The sequence below is a fragment of the Typha latifolia genome, chromosome 3, assembly GCF_019914945.1.
Source record: "Typha latifolia isolate L0001 chromosome 3, TyphaL0001v2, whole genome shotgun sequence".
NCBI lineage: Eukaryota > Viridiplantae > Streptophyta > Magnoliopsida > Poales > Typhaceae > Typha > Typha latifolia.
The window spans coordinates 9,170,194-9,191,612 of NC_133088.1; the positions used below are offsets into that span (position 1 = coordinate 9,170,194).

General features: G+C 37.0%; 1 protein-coding gene and 1 non-coding gene across 2 annotated transcripts; one reads left to right on the forward strand and one right to left on the reverse strand.

Moving 5' to 3' along the window:
* The first annotated feature begins 1,035 nt into the window (after positions 1-1,035).
* LOC140785378 (small nucleolar RNA R71) lies at positions 1,036-1,142 on the forward strand. The gene has a single exon (XR_012108435.1). It is a non-coding gene; the product is annotated as a small nucleolar RNA R71 (small nucleolar RNA).
* An 11,887-nt stretch (positions 1,143-13,029) lies between these two features.
* On the reverse strand, positions 13,030-15,073 carry LOC140784391 (thaumatin-like protein 1b). Its single transcript, XM_073131777.1, has 4 exons — positions 14,775-15,073; positions 14,355-14,697; positions 13,922-14,278; positions 13,030-13,507 (listed from the first exon to the last, which is right to left on the reverse strand). Exons 1-4 carry the CDS (start codon positions 14,833-14,835, stop codon positions 13,324-13,326), a joined length of 945 nt encoding a protein of 314 aa, XP_072987878.1. The 5' UTR covers positions 14,836-15,073; the 3' UTR covers positions 13,030-13,323.
* Positions 15,074-21,419: the final 6,346 nt, after the last annotated feature.

The window sequence follows — 21,419 nt, forward strand, 5'->3', positions numbered from 1 at the left end:
TTTGGGAATAAAAGTCTACTCAGATGAATTTCTAGACTTAGGTAGAGACTGACTTGGGTTGCTACAGTCAAAGGTTATAGTTCCAAATGAACTATCATGATTATTTTGCGGGACATAGATTTCTTCACCCTCTGAGATAGATTTTTCATGATTTGGCACTTCAATCTTATTGTTGACTAGTTTTCCAGACCCAAGGGTAATGACTAATTGAACTTGTTCATTGTGCACACCTAAGGTGGATGGTTGGCTAACCTCATATCTTCCCTTTGGGTTTGGAATGGGTTGACTAAGAAATTTTCCTTATTCTCTCGTACTAACCTTAGATGCTAACTGACCCACTTGATGTTGAAGCTGAGAAATGGCTTGAGAATTTTGTATATTGGTAGCATCTATTCTTTGCAAATTAGCACTAGTTCCGGTGATAAATTTCTCTATCATTGCTTCTAAGTTGGATAGTTGTTGGTGAGGTACTATAACCGATTGATTAAGAGAGGGGCATAAGAGACATGTTGAGTAGGAAGATGAAATTTATTAAATCCTGAAGGTCCTCCTTGGTTTATTTGAGGCTGTTGTGGCCTTCAAGAAAAATTGGCGTGATTTTGCCAATTTGGATTGTATGTTTCAGAGTAAGGACTATTGAATAGCTTTCTAAATTGATTTAGGGCATTCACTTGTTCATTGAACCCATCTTGATACCCTAAGAAAGCGCAAACCATTGTAGTGTGCATGGGACTGGCACAAACACTACAAACTTTAGATTGCACCTGATTTATAGGTTTCATAGTTTGACTTAACACAAGGGCATCAACTTTTCTAGACAAACTATCCCATCATGCATTCATACTCATATTAGGTTGACGTCCCTCGACTTTTAGTACTAAAATTCCATTGTTGGGAATTTTCAGTTATTCTTTCAAAAATAGCCCAAGCTTTAGGTGTGAAGCCATGAATGACCCACCACTTATGGACTCAATCAGATTACGATTTGTGTCGGTTAGACTATTGTAGAAATACTGGACTAACCACCATTTTTCAAAATTGTGATGAGGGCACTTAATTTGAAGATCCTTAAACCTTTCCCATGACTCATAAAATTTCTCTTCCTCTTTCTGTTTGAAAGTAGAGATGGCCAATCTATATTGATTTGTTCTACGCATAGGGTAAAATTTGGATACAAATTTATAGTTCAGATCTCTCCAAGTGGTTATTAAGTTAGGCTCTAAGTGATTCAACCAAGCTTTTGCATGGTCTTTCAATGAAAAAGGAAAGAGCCTTAGCCTAACAGATTCATCAGAAAAGTTTTGAAATTTGAATATTGAACGAATATCCAAGAATTCATCAACATGAGAGTATGGATTCTCATTATCCTTACCATAAAAGGTAGGAAGCAATTGAAGGATGGCAAGTTTTAATTCAAAATGAGTTGCATTAGTTAACACAATGCATTTTAAAGGTTGGGTTCCATTAGGGGCAAATCGCTCTTGTAAAGTTATGGTATCATCATAAACCGATTGATGATTTTTAGTCATTTTTTCCCTAGCAAGCCGACCTAAACTATCTTGAACCCAACCAATTTCTAAGTTTTTAAAAAGGCTTCACAAACACAAATCTTACCAAGCAAATCACATTCAATAGTTTGTGTATTTAAAGTATAATATGAGAGTAAGCAATTTTTTTTTCAATTCTAATATTGTAGAGAATCACTTCTCTTCTAATTAGAGAGCTCCTACTCCCTTTCAGAGTAAGCTAGAGGATTACCAGTTACGGCCTACCAAAACACAACTAGGTAAGTTCCTAGGAATACTAGTGGGCATTGGCCTCTTCAGAATACCAGTTCTCTTAGGCGCCTCAGTACGACTCTCCTTTTTTACAGAACTTACCTAGACATTGTAATTTGGAAGGTGCTCATTGGGCACTGAGAGGTTCCTATGAGCTATGTGAAATCCTTTGGCTGACGTCTACTTGATTTTAAGTTAGATATTTGGCTTAGGTTTTAAAATGAAAGGGGATCATTAACTTAAGTGGGCAAGGATGTGGTGATTAAATCCACTCCTTATCTTGGTGAGGTTTGTGCCCTTACTAAATATTTTATGCAAATATGAATACACAAATAATCATACAGAATCAGTTCAGAACCCACTGACAGGAGATTCATGGGTAGGGCTAAGAAAATACAAACCTTCCAATCGAGTCCACCGGTTAGCAATTACTCCATTGGGAGTAATTTTTAAGCAATTTTCTTTTCTTCAAGCACAATCCTCTATCGTTTTTTGGTTTCTGTAGAATAATTCAAAACAAGAACAGAATTCAAATTTTTTTTTCTAATTTTTTTAATTTATTTTAAACAACTAGTAGAAAAATTAATTTTAAAATTTTAAAATAGTTTTCAACACAAGTCCCCGGCAACAGCGCCAAAAACTTGTTGTGACAAATTAAGTAACACTCGCAAGTACACGAATCTATGGAGTAGATCGGCAAACAAGGTATCGATCCCACAAGGACTTGTTTGAAAACTTGAAGTGTTTGAAAATCTTAAAAATAATTTTAACCTAGTTGGAAAATGGGTTTAGGAGATTTATGGAGAAAGAAAACTTTCTTACAAAATTCTTTTAATTAAGTGTGAGAAATAAGATCTTCGAATCCACTTGTAGGTAACACATTTTTATTAGATAATATAAATCTCTTCTTTTTCTACGATTCGCCAAGAAATTAATCACTAGTGGATCGGAAGATCATCTTTGAATGAACAATTCAATTTTCATAAAAATTACATTTTTCCTTCATTTTTAGAAAATATGAAGTAAGAATTTTAAATCATTAGATGTATTATTTTTAAGAAAAACAACTAATATCTAAATTATAAACAACAAATTTAAAGTAAACGAAAGAAGAACCTATTTAGTAATTAAGAATACATAAGAGATTTAGAATAAAACAAATATGTTCTCAACAAGCTTCATCCTTAATCTTAAAAAAATTAGAAATTCATTTTAGTGGTTAATAATACAACTTAAATAAAAATAAATATGAGATTTAATACTAGAGAGTTGTAGAATACTTCTTTCAAAAATAAAATCTAAATCTAAAAACAAGAGATTACGCTAAAAGAAAATATAAATCTAAGGCTCTTTCCTTCGAATGTGTTCTAATGTTGCCAATTAAATTGAAACAATTGCAAGTTTGAATGCTAAATTTTAAACTACAACTCCTCAAAAGAAAAACTTAATAGAAAATACACAAGAAAGATCTTTTTCTCTAGCTCTCAACCCCTCTATTTATAGACTTCTTAGAGCATAAAAATCCGCTCCAGATCGGCTGGAAATCTGCTGTGATTGTGTTTGAAATCTGCTAAATATGTGCATAAAATTTGGTGAAAATTTGCATAAAATATGTTAGAAATCTGTCGCATTAGGTAGGTAATTTGCTTGGCTGAAATTGCTGCTCAAATAGGAATTTGAAATTTGTTTACTACTGCAATTATTGCTGAATTTTTGCTTGAATTGGAGATGAAAATCTACTATATTATGTGAAAATTTTTTGCTAAAATTCTATAACTTGATAGAAATTTGATTGCCGAAAATCTATTGCTTGATTAAAAAAAAAAGAATTTTGACTCACTTTGATTTAGATAAGGAAGAAAGTGATTAGTAGATCATGATTTGACTTAAGCATGACTTGAAAGATGAGAGGTAGATTTAGTTGGTTAGTAGTGATTAAGCCTAATTCTAGTTTGAGCCCAAATTTGACCATTTTTAGTGATTAAATGAGATTCAATTGATCAAAGGTCTACATATAACTAAAATACATTAATTAGTTAAAATAAAATATTAACATTTAATAATTTGGGCATAACAAATATTACAATTATGAATTTAACAGCACGTGCGTGGCACCTGACTATTTGGTTAGTTTCTAACAATCAAATAAACCTATATCAACAGCATAAATTTATCCACAATATCTAAACTAAGAATAACACAAGTCTAACTATCAACATTACACGGATAACCCTACTTGTGCCCTACATAGGCCACAACACATCATCGGGAGCTTTTCACCACAACATATACACAACGGTGGTATACACATAATTATATAAGTACGAGTTATCCTGCTAGAATATAAGACAATGGTAAAGACACACTTTGGAGGATGTCCACTAATGCATTAGATAAAATAACTCATCTAGCGCATAACACTAACCACACACTACTCTTCACCCACTGGCAAGATCTCTAAGGGAGTATCATGCTCCACTCGTTTACTTGGGTTTTTGGAAAGGAGAAAACAAAAAGAGTCATGAGCTAAAGGCTTTGTGAATAGACTTTACCCCGAATTAGTAAAGTCAAATAAAGAGTAAATCATATACTGGATAATATGAATCAGAAAGGGCATCATGTTATGAATGAGAGTATGAATGTAACCTCAATAATATATAATTGAAATGTAGATAACATGTCATAACTGATAAAAGCATATAATCCTCGATAATAAGTAAACAAATCTCCATGCCATAGTATCATCATAACTCTCTCTTAAATATGACATATGATGCATGCCGTCTATGACCATGCCATAATATCAAATGTAACCATGTATGATGTAAATTGACTATTTGATAATCAGGTATTTAGATGAGAATAAATTATATGCAGTTCTCAACATCTCCGTCGTCACCGACATCTCGGTATAATATCATCATACTAGACCACTGTGCCCAGCACTGTGCAGAAAGAGAAGGAGAAGAAGCCGAGGAAGAAGAAGAAAAAGAAAGAAGAAAGAAAAGAAGAAGAAGAAGAAGAAGAAGAAGAAAAAGAAGAATAGGAGAAGGGAGGAGAGGATGGAGGGGGTTGTGGACCCGGACTGAAAAGGGCACCAGCCGCTGCTGGCCAGCTAGCGGCCTGCAGCTCAGCTCCGACGAGCCCGAGCTCGGGTATTAGCACGAGAGAGAGAGAGAGAGAGAGAGAGAGGGAGGGAGGCTCACCGGCGTTAGTGGAGGTGGCGGCGGCAGCGTCTGGCCGGCAGAGTGGCGGCGGTAGTAGATAGAGAGAGAGAAAGAGTGTTTGAGAGAGAGAGAGAGAGAGAGAGAGAGAAAGAGAGAAAAGTGAGAGAGAGACAAAAGAGAAGAAAAAAGAGAGGGAAATAAAAGGGAGAGAGGCGGTGGGGAGAGAGGCGGCGGCCGTGTGGCCCACCGTGCCAGCTGGCCTTGCTAGGTTGGCCGAGCCGGCGCTTGGGGCGCGTGGCGCCCTCCCCATCTGCCACTACATGGCACGAAGCTGTCGTGCCATACAGTGAAGATTTTTTTTAAAGATTGAGTTGTTATAGACTATATGTGCACAGGAGTGTATCTATACATGACGAGCCCCGCCCGCCCGGCTCATGGACATGCACATTCCCGTGCCGGACGAGGGCATTACATGTGATCCACTTAAAACTTAGCTTAAAGTTAATAAAAATTCATGTCAAGTATATGATATTTTCAACAATTAGGATAGGTAGTTTTTGGCTTTAAACCTTCATTAGTGAAGTATTATCGAATTTATTCGCTAACCAATGAACATAATGTCTTAAGCTGTTCAGCTTTTTAATAAACCAAGACAATAATACTCACGCAACTTCTTTTCAACTTAGTCAGTTATATATGTTATGCCCATTTCGACCTTTGGACACATCTGGTAATTCTTTGAGTGCTCTAGATATTTAGCTTAGTCATCTCATAGAAGCGGCCCACCTCACACTCACATAGGTGACCTCTTATTAAGAGTATCCTACCATACTTCACTTAAATTTCTAAGGTATAAGGGTCATTAAAAGAATTGCTTACCCTAATACTTTATACAGGTTTATCACTATGTCATCATAAGAAAAGGTATAAGATAATTCCTTAGTGATTTCAGAGAAGGCCCCACCAACTTGGTTGTCCCTTTGAACCTAGATCTTGGGATTTCCAATCAACTAGATTGGATTATTGTTGTGTCGTTACTCTCTATGTGGTAGGCTTTAAACTCATTTCCCTCGATATATAATACACTTGATCTCTTATTATACCCTTTGTTAACTGATCTGAGATGTTATCTTTTGATTTCACATAATCAATGGATATTACATTATTTGAGATCAATTATCGCACTGTACTATGCCTACGACGTATATGTCATGACTTGTCATTATGCATTTGACTCTCTGCCCTTCCTATAGCCAATTAACTATCGCAAAAGAAGCATCTAGCTTACCAGTAATCTCCCATTCCTATCGTCGCAAATTACAGAAGGAATATCTTCTAAAAAATTTGAACCCACTCAACTTCTTCTTCAACCTTATCTGATGCTTTGAATTTAGATTCATGGCTACACATGTTTGTTTAGAAAATTTTAATAAAATAGATGCACCCGAAGTATAAAGACATATCAACTCGTGGATTTGGTATCTTTTGTATTAGAAATTCAATTTGCATCACTGTATCTTTCAAGTACTAATGGATATCTTGAGTAGTGCAATCCATAATTAGCGGTGTATCTCAAATATCTTAGTACCCTAACTATTGCATTCCAATGATCATTCCCTAGGTTACTTGTATATCTACTTAATTTACTCATAGAGTACGCAATATCCGAACGAGTGCAATTCATGATGTGCATCAAATTGTCTATTATCCGAGAATATTTTAACTGAGATATACATTCATCTGTATTCTTTGTGAGATGAAAATTCACATTTACAAGTGTTATGGCTCGATTGTTATTATCTTTATCAAATTTATCAAGCAATTTCTCAATATAATGTGATTGAGATATAACATATCCTTTAGATATCTTAATGATCTTTATACCAAGAATCTCGTTTAAAACTCTCAATACTTTCATGTCGAACTTGTTAGGTAACATGTTCTTAGTAGCTTTAATGATATTAATATTACTACTAGTTATTATCATGCCATGCACATAAAGACATACAATGACATAATTATCTGAAGTGTCTTTCATATAAACGCACTTATCACATTCATTAATGTAAAAACCATTTGACATCATAACTCGGTCAATATTTTCATGCCATTATTTAGGTGCTTGTGTAAGCCCATAAAGAGATTTAACTAATTTGCATACCTTTCTCTTTTTTCCTAGAGCCACAAACCCTTCAGATTATTCCATATAAATTTCTTCATTTAATTCACCATTCAATAATATATTTTAACATACATTAGATATATTTCTAGATTATATAATGCTGCAAGAGCAATTATTAATCTGATATATGTTATTACTAGTGAATATGTATCAAAGTAACCTATTCCATTTGTCTATCTATATCCTTTGACTGTAAGTTTCCCTTTGTATTTGTTAATTGAAATATCTATTTTTATCTTCCTTTTGAAGATCCATTTGTAACCCAAAGGTTTACACCCTAGTGGAAGATTTACTAATGGTATGATTTGTAAAATGGATTCAACTTCACTGTCAATATCTTCTTTCTATAAAGGAGCTTCAAGAGTAGACACATTATTTCCTTATAACTCTGAGGTTTTTTTTCTAACAAATATGTTAAAATATCAGGACCAAAAGTCCATGCCCTCTTACTTCGTCTATGTTCATTATTATTTCCGTCTAGCATAGACTCTTGGTTTTACTCATCTCTTTCTACATTTTTATAAGTTCTTTAAGAGAACTTACTTCTAATGTGGATTCATATGGAAATACATTCTAAAAAAATGATGCATTCCTAGACTCAATAATTATATTCTTATGTACCTTAGAATTATCTAATTTGTAAACCAGGAATTAATATGCACTACTGCTATGAGTATAATCGATGAATATACAATCAGTAGTTTTAGGCCCAATTTTTATTCTTTTAGGAACTAGAGTTGCAACATTTGATAAGCACCCCCACACTCTTAAGAATTTATAGCTAGGTTCTCGACCTTTCCATAACTCATAAGATATTTTATCTAATTTTTTATGGGGTAACCGATTGAGAATATGATTTGCAAGATAGCAAAGTTTGCCCCACAAATTCTAGGGTAAAGCAAAACTTGATTATTAACATGGCATTCATCATCTCTTTTAGAGTTTTATTTTTTATATTCAGCAATATCATTTTGCTGTGGAGCATTAGGAGTCGTTATTTGATGAATAATTTTATTTTCTGCACATATTTGTGCAAATAGTTATTCATATTCACTACCCCTATCACTTCTTAGCATTTTAATCTTTTCGCTACGTTGGTTCTCAACCTCAGTTTTAAAATGTATAAACATTTCTAAAGCCTCATCTTTGCTTCTTAGCAAATACACACAATAATATCCTATGCAATCCTCAATAAAAGTAATAAATTTTTTTTTCTACCTCTAGTTTGAACAAATTTCAAATCACATACATCAGTATGTATAAGTTCAAGAGGTTTTGCACTTCGTTTAGTGGAATGAAATGAAGTCTTAGCCAATTTGAACAAATATCTTGTACAATCGTCAATAAAAGTAATAAAATACTTTTTCCCACCCCTAGTTTGAACAAATTTGAAATCATGTAGGTTAGTATGTATAAGTTTTAGAAGTTTTATACTTTGTTCAATAGAATGAAACGAAGTCTTAGCCAATTTGGCTTCCACACATATTTCACATTTATTATTCAAATCAATATAGAAATTAGGCAACATATTAAGATTAATTAATCTAGGCAATGTACTATAATGAACATGTCTTAAACTACCATGCCAAATTTTGCAAGACTCAAGTAAGTGAAAAGAAGAAGATTCATATTTATTTGAAGTCATAGTCATTACATTTATCTTAAAAAGGCCATTCGACAAGTAGATCCTTCCTACATACATGCCATTTTTTATAAGTATAAACTTATCAGACTCAAACACCAGCTTAAAACCTTTCTTACTCAACAATGATCCCGAAACTAGATTATTTCGAATAGATTTTTCTTTGGTTCCTCAAGCTCTGGTGTTTCCTTTCCATGATGATGACCCTCATACAGTTCCTCTTAGGTTCTTGGACATAATGCTTCAACATCTGCCCGCAATTCACTGTGTAGCATCGCCAAGAATTAGATTTCAACAAAGTGTCCGACCATGGTGGATCACAACGTGCACGAATCTGATCGAACTCTTCTTAGTACTCTATGACTGTAGTTTGTCGTACCATCTTGGTGAGGAGAGCATCGAAATTATCATATCCAATAGCCCCAAATCTTTTCACAATACCCCTTATAAGATCAATCCACATTTTAAGTCGCTCATTCCCGTAGTGCCTCAATACCATTGAAAGGCTGACCCTTCAAAGTAGAAATTTGAGAGCAGCACCTTGGAGTCTTCGGGTGTCTTTTGAATCTCAAAAAATTGTCCATCCCTATATATCCAATCAAGAGGATTGCCACTTTAAAATTTTGAAAAATTAAAACGTACTGATTGACCTCATACACCGAAGTCATTGTTGGGGCTGTAGCCTTGACTCAGCCTAGATGCGGGAGGGTATTGTTACTGTTGGTATGCATCCCACCTCCGTTGTATGAAATCACACTAGTGTTCCACCTTGTCATACTCTAGCCACTCCTTGTCATCTTCTAGCCACTTCTTGTCATCTTCATGTATAGTTTGCACCCCCCTAGGGATCTCCTTGGGTTGCTCTAACCTAGGGGCAGCCGTAGCCTCTCATGCCATGGGGTGTGGAAGGAGCGACTCATTGTTGTTGATGACGTGGCCTATGGTAGGGCTAGTTGAATCCAATGGTTGACGCCAAGGTGTTGAGATCTTGCCTCGTTACAACATCAAACCATAAATCGCTCCATGTGTAGTGTAGTGGTCTTCCTTATTCTCATCACTATCCTTTACCAATCTTTCTAGGATTATGTTGGTTAGTGCCAAGGCAGTCATCAATGTGAACACGAGGCCTTCCATGGTTATTGGACTTTTTGGGGGAAGATTAGTTCTTCGTGCTCCATGCCTTAGTGTTTCTATGTTTGCACCTTTTTAATGAGTTTAGATCTTCTGTTTGCCTTCTAGCAGCCATAGCTGTAGTCATCACCATTAATGGTGTGCCTGAGGTCAGTTTGGCTTTGATACCTTGCATTATATATGTGTTTATTTTCTTACCACCTAAATTTACAAAATGCATAACTTATTATAATACTAAATAATTACATATGATCTATCATGTAGAAAGAAAGTATAAAATCTTATGAATATGATAATTAGTAGAAAACATGAGAAACCTGAGTGGGCACGAGGGTTATGGCGTGCCTAGTGTTGATTGATCGTTTGATATATTTGCAATCCTATGGCCTTACATCTGAGGTCAATTATCTATGTGTGCAATAGATATTCGAACATATGCCGTTGTATTCATTATGGCATATGCGGTGAGTTATTCTTGTATGATTTCTATTAGCTAATTAGGTACCCGGGTCTAAATGATATTGGTACTCTTAACGGTTGACAGAGTATGACGATATTTGAGATACCCTTGACAGTTGATAGGTATGACGATGATTGAGATATTCTTAATTGATGGTAGGGTGTGCTACAAGCCTTCGAGCTAGATTATGAGATCGGATAGTAGATATTGACCGAGCACGGTGGTCTAGTATGATGTTATTATTTGTAGATGATATTGATGATTAAGATATTAAAAAATATATAATTCATTATCATTTGATATATATATATAATTATGGAATAGTCATTATGCATCATTACTGTTGCAATTGATATCATAGCATAGTCATAATCGGCATGTATCATATGTATTATATTTAAGAGAGTTATGATGATAGTATGACTGTCGATTTATTTATACATTGTTTAGAATTATATATTTGATCAGTCATGACATGAAATCTACTATAGATTTTTATATTACTAAGGATATAATTATAAACTTATTAATAAAATAATATTACTTTTTTATTTATATTATCCAGTATATGATTTATTCTTTTGCTTATTACTATTGATTTGAGATAAGGTATATTCACTAAACATTTAGCTCATGACACTCTTTATTTTTTTTTTCTAACCCCCTCCTAGATATAAGATACTTGCTAGTGAGTTGAGATCTAATAAAAACATTGTAGAACGAAGATTAGGTGAGCTAGATATGTGATAATATAGAAGTTAGTTTTTATATAAGTTGAGTTGTACTGTTATGAGATATATTTGTACTCCATTGTATTTGATAATGATTTATATATTACAAATTGATTTATATTGTACTCATGTGTTAGTTATTTTAGTTGTATCTTAATAGTTTATTATGATTTATGTGGGTCTACTAGATTATATAAAAGTCTAGCATGATCATTATGGATGTAAATATTGATATATTAACATGTTTATTGATATGATAGCATGATTTATCTGAAGATAATTTATGTGAGTATAAGTGTATCTTCATGCGTGGCGACCTCGCCAGTCCTGTCACATGTGCCGCGCATGTCATATGGGCGCGTGGGCATGCAAGTATCTGCTGGGCGAGGGCCTCACAGTTACTAACCTAATGGATTTTCTTCCCTAGCAATGGTAACAACACTATTGCCACAATCTTACTAAAGTTGCAATCACAAGCCGGATTCGTAAGGATTGGATCAATTCGCCATCAACTTTAGTTGTACTTCGATTTCAAATTAATATAATTAGTCAAGCACTAATTTTTTTGATAAAAAATCACACACAAGGAAATGGAATCTCAACCAATCCTGTCAGAAAGGGGTCCCCAATTCAATTTTCTTCGATTGAAAGGGATTCTCTAATCAATCAATAAATTGAAACAAAATATTTTGGTTGCCAAATTTTTTTTGTTGTTTTTTTTTTGTTTTGTTTTGGCAATCCTTCTTTCTTCTTCAATAGTGATAAAGACAGACATTTAACCAAATACCAAAATCATAAGCAAAGGATGGACTAATAATTCACGTTTGAGCGGTGTACTAGAAGCGATCATTTCGATTACAATTGCGTGATCAGAATGTTTCAAACCGTATCATACTTATATAAAATTAATCTAAATATAATGTAGTTTTCTCAATTCTTTGTCGTCGTACCCAAGTTGGACAGTGACTGATATCTTATCTGTTATTAAACATAAAAGAAAGTTAAACCCGAGCACTTAATTTATGTTTTCCCGAGCATTTAATCTTAGATGCAAAACAGAAGGGCTCTTTGCTAAACTTTCGTAAGCACTGCCAATACGAAAGAGGAATTCAGCCATGCTCAAGTCACAAAAGATAACATAATAAAATCTGAAAGCAAACCAATCTCGCCGATCATTCTTTCATTTGATAATATATTAAAATACTAACAACCATATACATCTGAAGATTCACACCCGTGAGGGCAACCTGCACCCTCCGCGTGCTGGAGGCAGTGCTATTCTCTGCCTCCTAAACTAAGAAGGATCATCTGTTTGATTCGTTCAAAATAACTCAACTATTATGAGATAAACTTTCCTTATTCTAAAAACCATTTATACCAAACATGTAATAAGATTTTGAAATAAAAATATATAAAATAAACTATGGAATATAAAAGATGGAATAAACACCCTAATTCTCGATATCTTTATCTCAGGTTTTAGTTTCTCATTTTGTTCAAATTCTAAATTTTTTACTGGTCCCAAAACCAAAAATAAATAGGCATACTACTCATTTGACCCAAAACTTCAATAGGTTCTTAAGCTCAGATTGATGTTTGTTCGAAAAGGTCTAGAATTCAGATTTGATTCTTGTGTTATAAGAAAGAAAAAAAAAGTTTTTTATCCTACTACCAAAAAGGATAGAGTTACTTATATGAGTGCTTGATTGTATTGCACAAATTTTCACAGAAATTGATGAAAAATTATTTCTTCTGAAAATTTTCCTCTGATAGTTTAAGAAAAAAACTAGGGACCTATAATCTTTAATTTTATTTAATTTTTCAATTTATAATGATAAATTTTAATATGAATTATATATGTAATATATTGACTATAAAAAATATATATACTAAGTAAAAAACTAGATATAATTAAATGCAACAGTCCCGAAAGAACTCTTGAGGAGGAAAATATCCTCCGATAAACTCAATCAATTAAAAGGAAAGATATCAGGTTAGAACTTTTTCGCTCCTACATACTAAAACTTTCTATAGAAAATTTTCCAAATTTGAACTGCCACTTGCCGCATCTCCTCCATCAGATCCTGGTTCTTCCCACGATCGAATATCTCGTTTTGCACGCCAAAAGACAAGCGGTCGAGGATCAGTCGTCAACGGATCCGATAAAGCATGGAGGTGATGACGTGTCCAAAATTACCAATGATCGCCTTGGGAGCGCGTGAAAGCCCATGTTTACATCACTGTGGTGGGGCCATGAGCAGCAAACGAGACGGCGATCACGGCGATAGATAGGCGTAACGCAAGTCGCGGCACAGCGAACGGAGCGTGGCTAACGTCGTCGCCACCGAGGAAGACCATCGTGTCGTTCGTGAGAGGAAGACCTGCTGCCTCGGGATTCTCACCGGATGATTTCTGGCTGTTGGACGACAAAAGATAGAAGTTAGAATGAGTTTACGATAGATAAGATTAATTAATTAAGTTAATGGCTCGTCATTATATAAGAAAACGGAAAAGGACGGGCTGCTTGCGCGACCTGGTTTCAGACTGTCCGTTCAATTGCATTAACTCTCTCAGAACCCTAATAATTAAGGAGAATGTATAAAATATCGACAGGAGGGGACCACAATAAAAATTGTCATGCTGTTTTGAGAAATGAGAACTACCAAGTGCCGACCTCTCACCTAAAAAAGAAAGCGAAAAATCTCACCTAGATTTATCTTACAGACATCTCCCTAAACTCAACAAGAAACCTAATCAGAAGGCCCTTTAGCTAGAGATAGGAGGTAGCAAATCATCTCTATTAAAAAGAAGCCGATAGAAACGAAAGTACCTGGAGGTGTTGGGACAGAAGGTGATGACGTAATTCGCCGAGGCACAAGTAAACGTCGACGTAGCATCGTCGTAGGCGTAGCTGTACGCCCTCGGGCACGCGTTCTTGAAGAACTCCGAGTACGACGACGGCTTACACGTATTCGGATTCCCATACGCCCCACTGCAGCAATACTGCGGTGATCCGAACGCCTCGCAGGCGCTCTTGCACGCCACTCTCTGACTTCCCCCATCCGTAGTCTCCATCACTACCTGCAGATCCGACGGACACGCGCCGTTGAGATCCACGAGGCACCCCGTGGCGGTGCAGTTACCGCCCGAGCCCCCTTGCGGCACCACCAACATCGGCAGGTTATACCTGTTCTATTATAATAAGAATTAAAAGATTACTTCTCTAATTATAAGATAAAAGTGGGGTATTTAATATATAGTACCCATCGACGAGGCTGACATCGTAGAAGTCCATCCCTCCGCTGCCGTCTAGGGTGAACTCAGCAAGGGTAGCTGGCGGGGCGGCGCCGCCGCCGGAGCAGTCGAGCTTCCCAGACCCGCAATCGCCGGTGACGCACGAGAATTTACCCGTGGAGTCGGTGGAACATATGGTGCGGCCCCAGAAGCGGCCCGACCACGACGAAGGCACGTCGAGGGTCTTCGACTCGCCTTTCTCCATGGCGAAGCCCGTCGTCTCCAACATCGCCGTGCCGGCGCTGGAGAGTATGCCCGGCCACACGGTATGGCCGCAGTTGTTGGTTAGCGTGAAGGTAGCAGAAAGAGCACCTGAAGAGGAAGTTAATTCCAGAACAGAGGACTGGAAGAGAACAGAGGAAATTAATACGTACAGCTTCGTTGCTTACCTGAGACAAAGAGGAAGAGGAGAAGAAGACGAAGAGGCACGATAATTCGGGATTCAGTCATCGTGGAGAGTGTTTACGACCTTGGATGGGAATCCACTAAAGATTTCGAATGGGAAAAGAGAGCTGGAGTTCCGGGAAGGAGAGAGTTGCCCGGTATTTATAGGAAGCGAATTGCTTCTTGCCTGTGAGAGAATAGACGATGGCCCACTAAAAGATATTTTAACTCGGAGAAAAAAATCTGGAACCTTTCTTACTCGGCGTCGGTTCTCTGTTACTCACCGACTTTCCTCTCTCTGTCTAACACAAACCGGAAGCTCCGTTTATATTTCATAAGTAGAAATAGAGGTTAAAAATAGGAAAGTAACATGGGAGGGCTAGGGCTTTGCGTGTTTAAATTTGCGTTTTATTCTATTTAAGAATTTCTTATTTGGAACAAATGAATTCTTATAGTATAATGCATAAGTTGGTTCTCTTTAAGAAAAAAAATATTAGAAAAAAAGAGCAACAGTAGGTTGGTAGGTTTGAACGAGCGATTGGTTAAACCGTCGGGGGAAAACTTTAATGGGTAGATTTCAAACCTAAGATGGTTCTAAATAACTAAGGTCAGGGGAAGAGTAATTTACCAAATACCAGGGGAATGTTTGGAATCTGTTCAACTCCGAAAGCGACGAGGTCGGGGGGAAAGAGTGGAACGTGTTTCAAGTGGAGATCATGGTGGGAGGAACGTTTCTCAGATTATTTGAACTAATTCGTAACAGATTATTTCATTTGATGCCCGATAATATGGGATGAGTCGCCTCGAATCCCCGTCCACTGAGGTGCTGGATAAAGGAGTTTATTAGGAATAAACTACCATTTATTCTAAAATATTATGCCATATAAGTGATAAAGAGCTGGAATGAAAATAAAAATAAAAAGGAGAAGAACGAAGTTTTATTCCAGCTCTTTCGCTGGGATAAAATTGGGATATCCCACTTCTTTACCCAAAAGATCAAATTACTAATTTAACCCTTTCTAAAATGTCAAATTTCCGATTTAACCCTCTTCAAAAGTCGAATTACCAAAATTTAATGTATATTTGTAATTACTATAATATATAAGAATATATTAACAAATTGTACTGTGATTATTAAACAATATATTAGAAGATGGTTTGTAAAGAATATGTTTTGATATGAGATATTGATTTGTGATGATATCTATATTTATATAATTATGTTAGAATTGAATTCTAAAAGTAATCATAATATTATAACAATCTACTGTAAAATCAAGTCATAATTTTTGTTTAACTTTTAACCTATTTTTATAACTCCAAAAAAAAAGAAATAATAAATATCTTTTTGTATTCAACTAGAAAAATAGCACTAAGGTTAAATTAGTTATTTTTACCCTTTAGTTTAACTATCAAAATCAAACACCATCTTATCCCATATTTTTATCCAACACTAATTCTAAATTTTCTAACCTAACACCTAAAAAACTAAATTGAAATAAAACTTACTTTATCTTAGATATTCCAGGATAAGTTCTTATTTTATCCCTATCCCAATATTTCTTTTATCCTATTGTCAATTTTGGCCAAAATAGTTTTTACGGCTGGTTCAAATTTCTCTTATAAGCAAATGCCTCGTTCTTTTCGTAGTTTTTCCTGCTACTACCAGCTCTTAGCTCAAATTCGTCATGGGCTGAACTCATACAAATCAAGGTCGTTAGTATATCTTGCACTGTCGCATGCACACAAGCAAAGATCATCATCTTAGCTGATGTCTTTTTAAGATGTTCCTATTATTTACCAATGTTAAAAAGAAATTTTTTCTCGCGTATAAAGTCAATCGTCCGGTCTTGACTTGATCATACGCTAACAGAAATATTTTACAACATTTTCATTCATGACTACTTAGTAAATATTAGTGACTATTTCACTTAGACCCTGTTTTTTAGAAAAAAAAGAAGACAATGTTATTAAGAAAGGTTAACTTCCATGACGACGAAAGGTCATATTCAGATTAGAGTCACAAAACTGTAAAAGTAAATAGGGAAAAGCTTGGGTCCAGGTACAACCAAAGCCTCGAGTTCTCCCCAAATTCACTAGTCATTCTGACACCAGATTGGCTTCACAAAAAATATGAGAAATTTTGATTTTGATGATAATTTTGTGACAGAATAGAAATGTCATTAGTAATAGGCTTGATGGACCAGGGGAGTGATCAGTCCAGTCAACATTTTGACTAAATAGAGAGAATACGTTTTGATCCAAACTCTATTAGCGACAATTTGAGTAATAGCACAAAGAATATCCAACATCATTGAGGCTTCAACAGCAAGAGTAGAGGTATATTTACTACATATGTTTCTTACAAGAATTGGCCTGGCCCACCATTAGGTTGCCGAGCAACAAAACCCATCCACCTATGTCTAACGACCCTATATAGGAACCATCTAAATTGACCTTAATCCAACCTAGGGAGGAGGCTCCCGTCGAATGAATGGATTTGTGACATCGGGTTTTGTCGACCTAATAACATCCTATTCAAAATATTCTAGAGAAAGCCTAAGGGTGCAGTCCCAAATCTTTAAAACTTGCTCAAATGTATTATTAAAATAGACTTCATTTCAGCTTTTTCAGATGAGCTAATGGAAATATAAAGAAGAACACTTTGCTTCCCGGCTTGATCTTAATTAAATGAATCCATTGGCCATAGTCCCAAAAGTGAAGATTAGATAATGCAAGGTTAAACTTTGCCTCCATAGTATACCACACTTTAGTGGCAAACTTGTAGCTATAGAATAAATGATGAATAGATTCATTGAAGAGGCCACATTTATGGCATAAGGATGAAAGCCCTATAATCGTAGAGTAGAGAAGGTCGGAGGTCGGAAGGCACCTCGCAGCAAACTTTGAACACCTTGATTTTAGCAAAGATGCTAATAGCCCACATCTTCTTCCAACCATACGAAGGAGGTTCAACCACAAGAGGTTTATGCATTAAGAAATAGATAGTTTTTGGCAATCACCGACCTAATGGTATGGGCAGTCCACACCTAATAGTCTTTGGTTTCCCTCATAGGGAGGTGGAGAGCAAAGACTACCTCATTTAGGATGGGCCCAAAAATATGGCCAATTTTGTCATTAGCCCATACACCATGGATAATAGTATTAGAAACAAGAGTGACATTTTTAATCGCCCTAATATTGATAAAAGTAGGCTAGTGAGTTAGCTGAACTAAGGAGAGTCAGGGATCATAGGTTAAGTTCGAGATCTATCATTACCAATGATTTTAAGCAAGCCTGTACAAAAGGCAACCATTGTGTCCCAAACAAGACGCCAGCTCTAAGGTGAGCTATTTGACCTACTTGCAACCCAAGAGTGTAGAGCCCCATACTTGGTCATGGCCAAACAAACCCAAGGGGTTTTATCCAGATTTAGAACTGAAAGAACCTTTTTAGCTACTATGGACATACGAATAGAATGTAGGTCTCTAATTGTAACAACCAGATAAAAAAAGAAAAAATATTGGGTGCGTTGACTTAAGGCACACGTGCGGGGCACGTGCGCCCCTTTCCTCTCTTTTCTTGTTCTCCGTCTTTCCTTCTTTTCTCTTCTTTCTTCCTTCTTCTCCCTGCCATCTCACTCTCCCTCTTTCTTCTTCCCACCACGTCCGAGTGCCGCCAACCCCGTGGATCGAATCACCGGACCTGCCTCTCTCGTTAGGTAAATTTAATTTAAAAATATGATAGTGTTTGAGTTTTTCTTCTTCGAAACTTTCCCCTCTCTATCTCGCCATGATTCGACTGGCCAGTAGCTTCATGTCTTGCCGCTCCAATCTAGTGAGCTTCCCCTATTCGCAAGGACACCCTCGCGATCGAAACCGCCGAGCAGCCCCTCACTTTGGCCGGTGGCCTTGGTGAGGGCAGTTCTTACCGTCGGCCACCTCTAGCAGTTAGGCTCCCCCTCTGCTAGCTTCTACTAGCCGAGGGGAGTGTGCCTGTAATAATCCAACTACTAAAAAATAAAAAATAAAAAATAAAAAAACATTAGTTGAGTATGGCGTGACCGAGTACGCTATGGCCGGCCTTGTGCCTAGCATGCTTTGCATGCTGTGGCAGTGGTGGAGGTGCCACACACCTCCACTGAGCCACTCTGTTTGGCGTTGTGGCGACGCGTGGAGGTGGGACTGAGCCCACTGGCCACTCCGCTGCTGCCATGCAACTACCCCAATCTCTCTTTCTTCCTCTCTCTCTAATTTTCTCATTCTCCTCCTTTCATTCTCTCTCTCTCTCTAACTCTCCCTATAGTCCCCCCAGCCCACTGACCACCGGGAAGAGCCACCGTTGGCCCTTCCGCCGGTGAGTCTCTCTCTCCTTCCCTCTCTCTCTCTCTCTCTCTAGTTCTCACGGTTTCCTCTTGGGGCCGTCGGAGGATTGAGCTGCCGACGAAAAGCCGACCACTGAGTGGCCACCAACGATCATTCCCCTCCCATGCTGCCCAACCCCCTTCCTCTTTCCTCCTCCTCCTTCTTCTTCTTCTTCTCCTCTTCCCCTTCTTTTCTCTCCTCGAGCAGATTGCCTGCCCCTAGCTCCATGGTGCTAGGCCTAGCCCAGCACCCTACAACGCGAGGTATATTTGATTATGTTATTAATTATTTAATTATTGTAGTTAATCTAAGATATTTAATTTATATGAATTAAATTTAATTATATCATGGTTAGTAATTATACTAGGTTTAGAAAAATACCTACAACATAAATTACTATATTAATCCTAGCTAGATATAGTAATTATTAGAGTTATGTACATATATTCATATTTAATTATTTGCATTAATTTAATTCTTATTTTCTTAATTATCAAAGAGAATAATAGGCAGATAATTATATTTTTGATGGGTTCTAAACTCTATAACCACTAAGTGCCTAGAACAATGTCTGCTCCACGCAGCGCCAACAGATACAAGTCAATAATGATGTCATGTCCTTGCACCCATATACCGACCTGGTGACACAAGCTCTCTACCTTAAGTTTCGTGTCGTCTCCAATAGCAACGTCAAATTCCGTGGTCGGTTCGGCATCCAAACCTAATCTCCTCACTAACCTCTCATCTAAAAAGTTGTTTGTAGTCCCCGAATTGATAAGGATGTGCACACCATACTTTCTAACGAGACTATCTACCCTTAACATCCTCGGCGCGGAAGTACCCGAATTTGCATACATCGATATTTCAGCTTGGATATCTTCCTCCACACCCTCCTCAACGGTTTCCTCATGGACCTCCTCCTTTGGACACTCCCCATCATCAACAACTTTATCATCCTCCTCAAGACCGTCGATGAGCATCACACTCCTGATCGGTTTAGAACACTGATGACCAGAGGTGAAATGTTCATCACATTGAAAGCAAAGGCCCTTCGCTCTTCGGTCCTCCACCTAGGTAGGTGTGAGAGTTCGAACGGGGGGTCTTGTGCCTCCTTTAACCTCGAAAGAAGGTCTCAAAGGTGGTCGTGGTCTAGTACTCGCAGCCGTGATTTTGAATTTGCAAAAATTCCAACCGACAATCTAGGTGCAAATCGCCCATCTCGGTTGCCCCAATTGGTTTTCGCTGCCATCTTTAGAGCCTTCTGCTTTTGCTCCATCCTCACGGCCTTCTCAAAGGCCTTCTCAAGAGTAGTAGGACAAAGAGCATGAACATTCGCTTGCATCTCCTCTCGCAGCCCTAAAATAAATATGCTCATCAATGTTTGTTCGACCAAAGTGGCTCACAGCGACTACTAACTCTTTCAAACTCAGCTTGGTACTCCAATACAGTCATACTCTGATACCAAAATTGATGGGTTCTTGTACCAAAAGATAGGTTACGGAACAATTCATTTAAGATCTGAATTTATTGTAGAAAGCAATCCGCGCAAGTGTGGGAAAATATTTGTCAAATATTCTCCTTTAGTCAAAAAATTACGAACATAGTATATTAGATTTGTAACTTCCTAATCTACTACTTTTATATTTATACCCTTCGCAGATTTGAACTGCAACTGGGACGAAAACATGGAATAACATGGGTGATGGTGGTGGTGATGGGTGGAGTGGCTGTTAGGGTTATGGATGGGTATAGAGATGAAGGTGGATGATGGATGTGATTAAGGGATATAGACGAAGAGAATGAAGTGGTTGAGATCCCAAAGAAGAGGGGTGGCTTGACAGTCGAGGGAGATTAAAAGTTAGGAGAAACGTTGCCAACGGTAGAGGTGGAAGGATGGTAAAGAGGGAGAACGGAGATTAGGTTAGATAGATGATAGAGAGAAAAGAAATCAATATTCCAATAGCATAATGAATTTGGCTGCCATCTACATATTTATAGATGCTAGCCAACAAGTCCTAAAATAATAAGTAACCCTAATTCTAGAGGATTTTCGCCGATCGCATTTGAACGCGCCCGATTGCATTCGAACGCACAAAAGATGTTCTTTGTATGTGCAAACGCAATGCAGGCGTTCAAACTCGCCCAACCGCATTCGAACGCACTTTTTGCGTTCTCTGTATTTGCGAACCTGATGTAGGCATTCGCAAGAGCGTTCGAATGAGACCTCTCCTGCGTTCGAATGCGACCTATAAAAATTCTATTTTAATAAAAATAAATAACTAATGC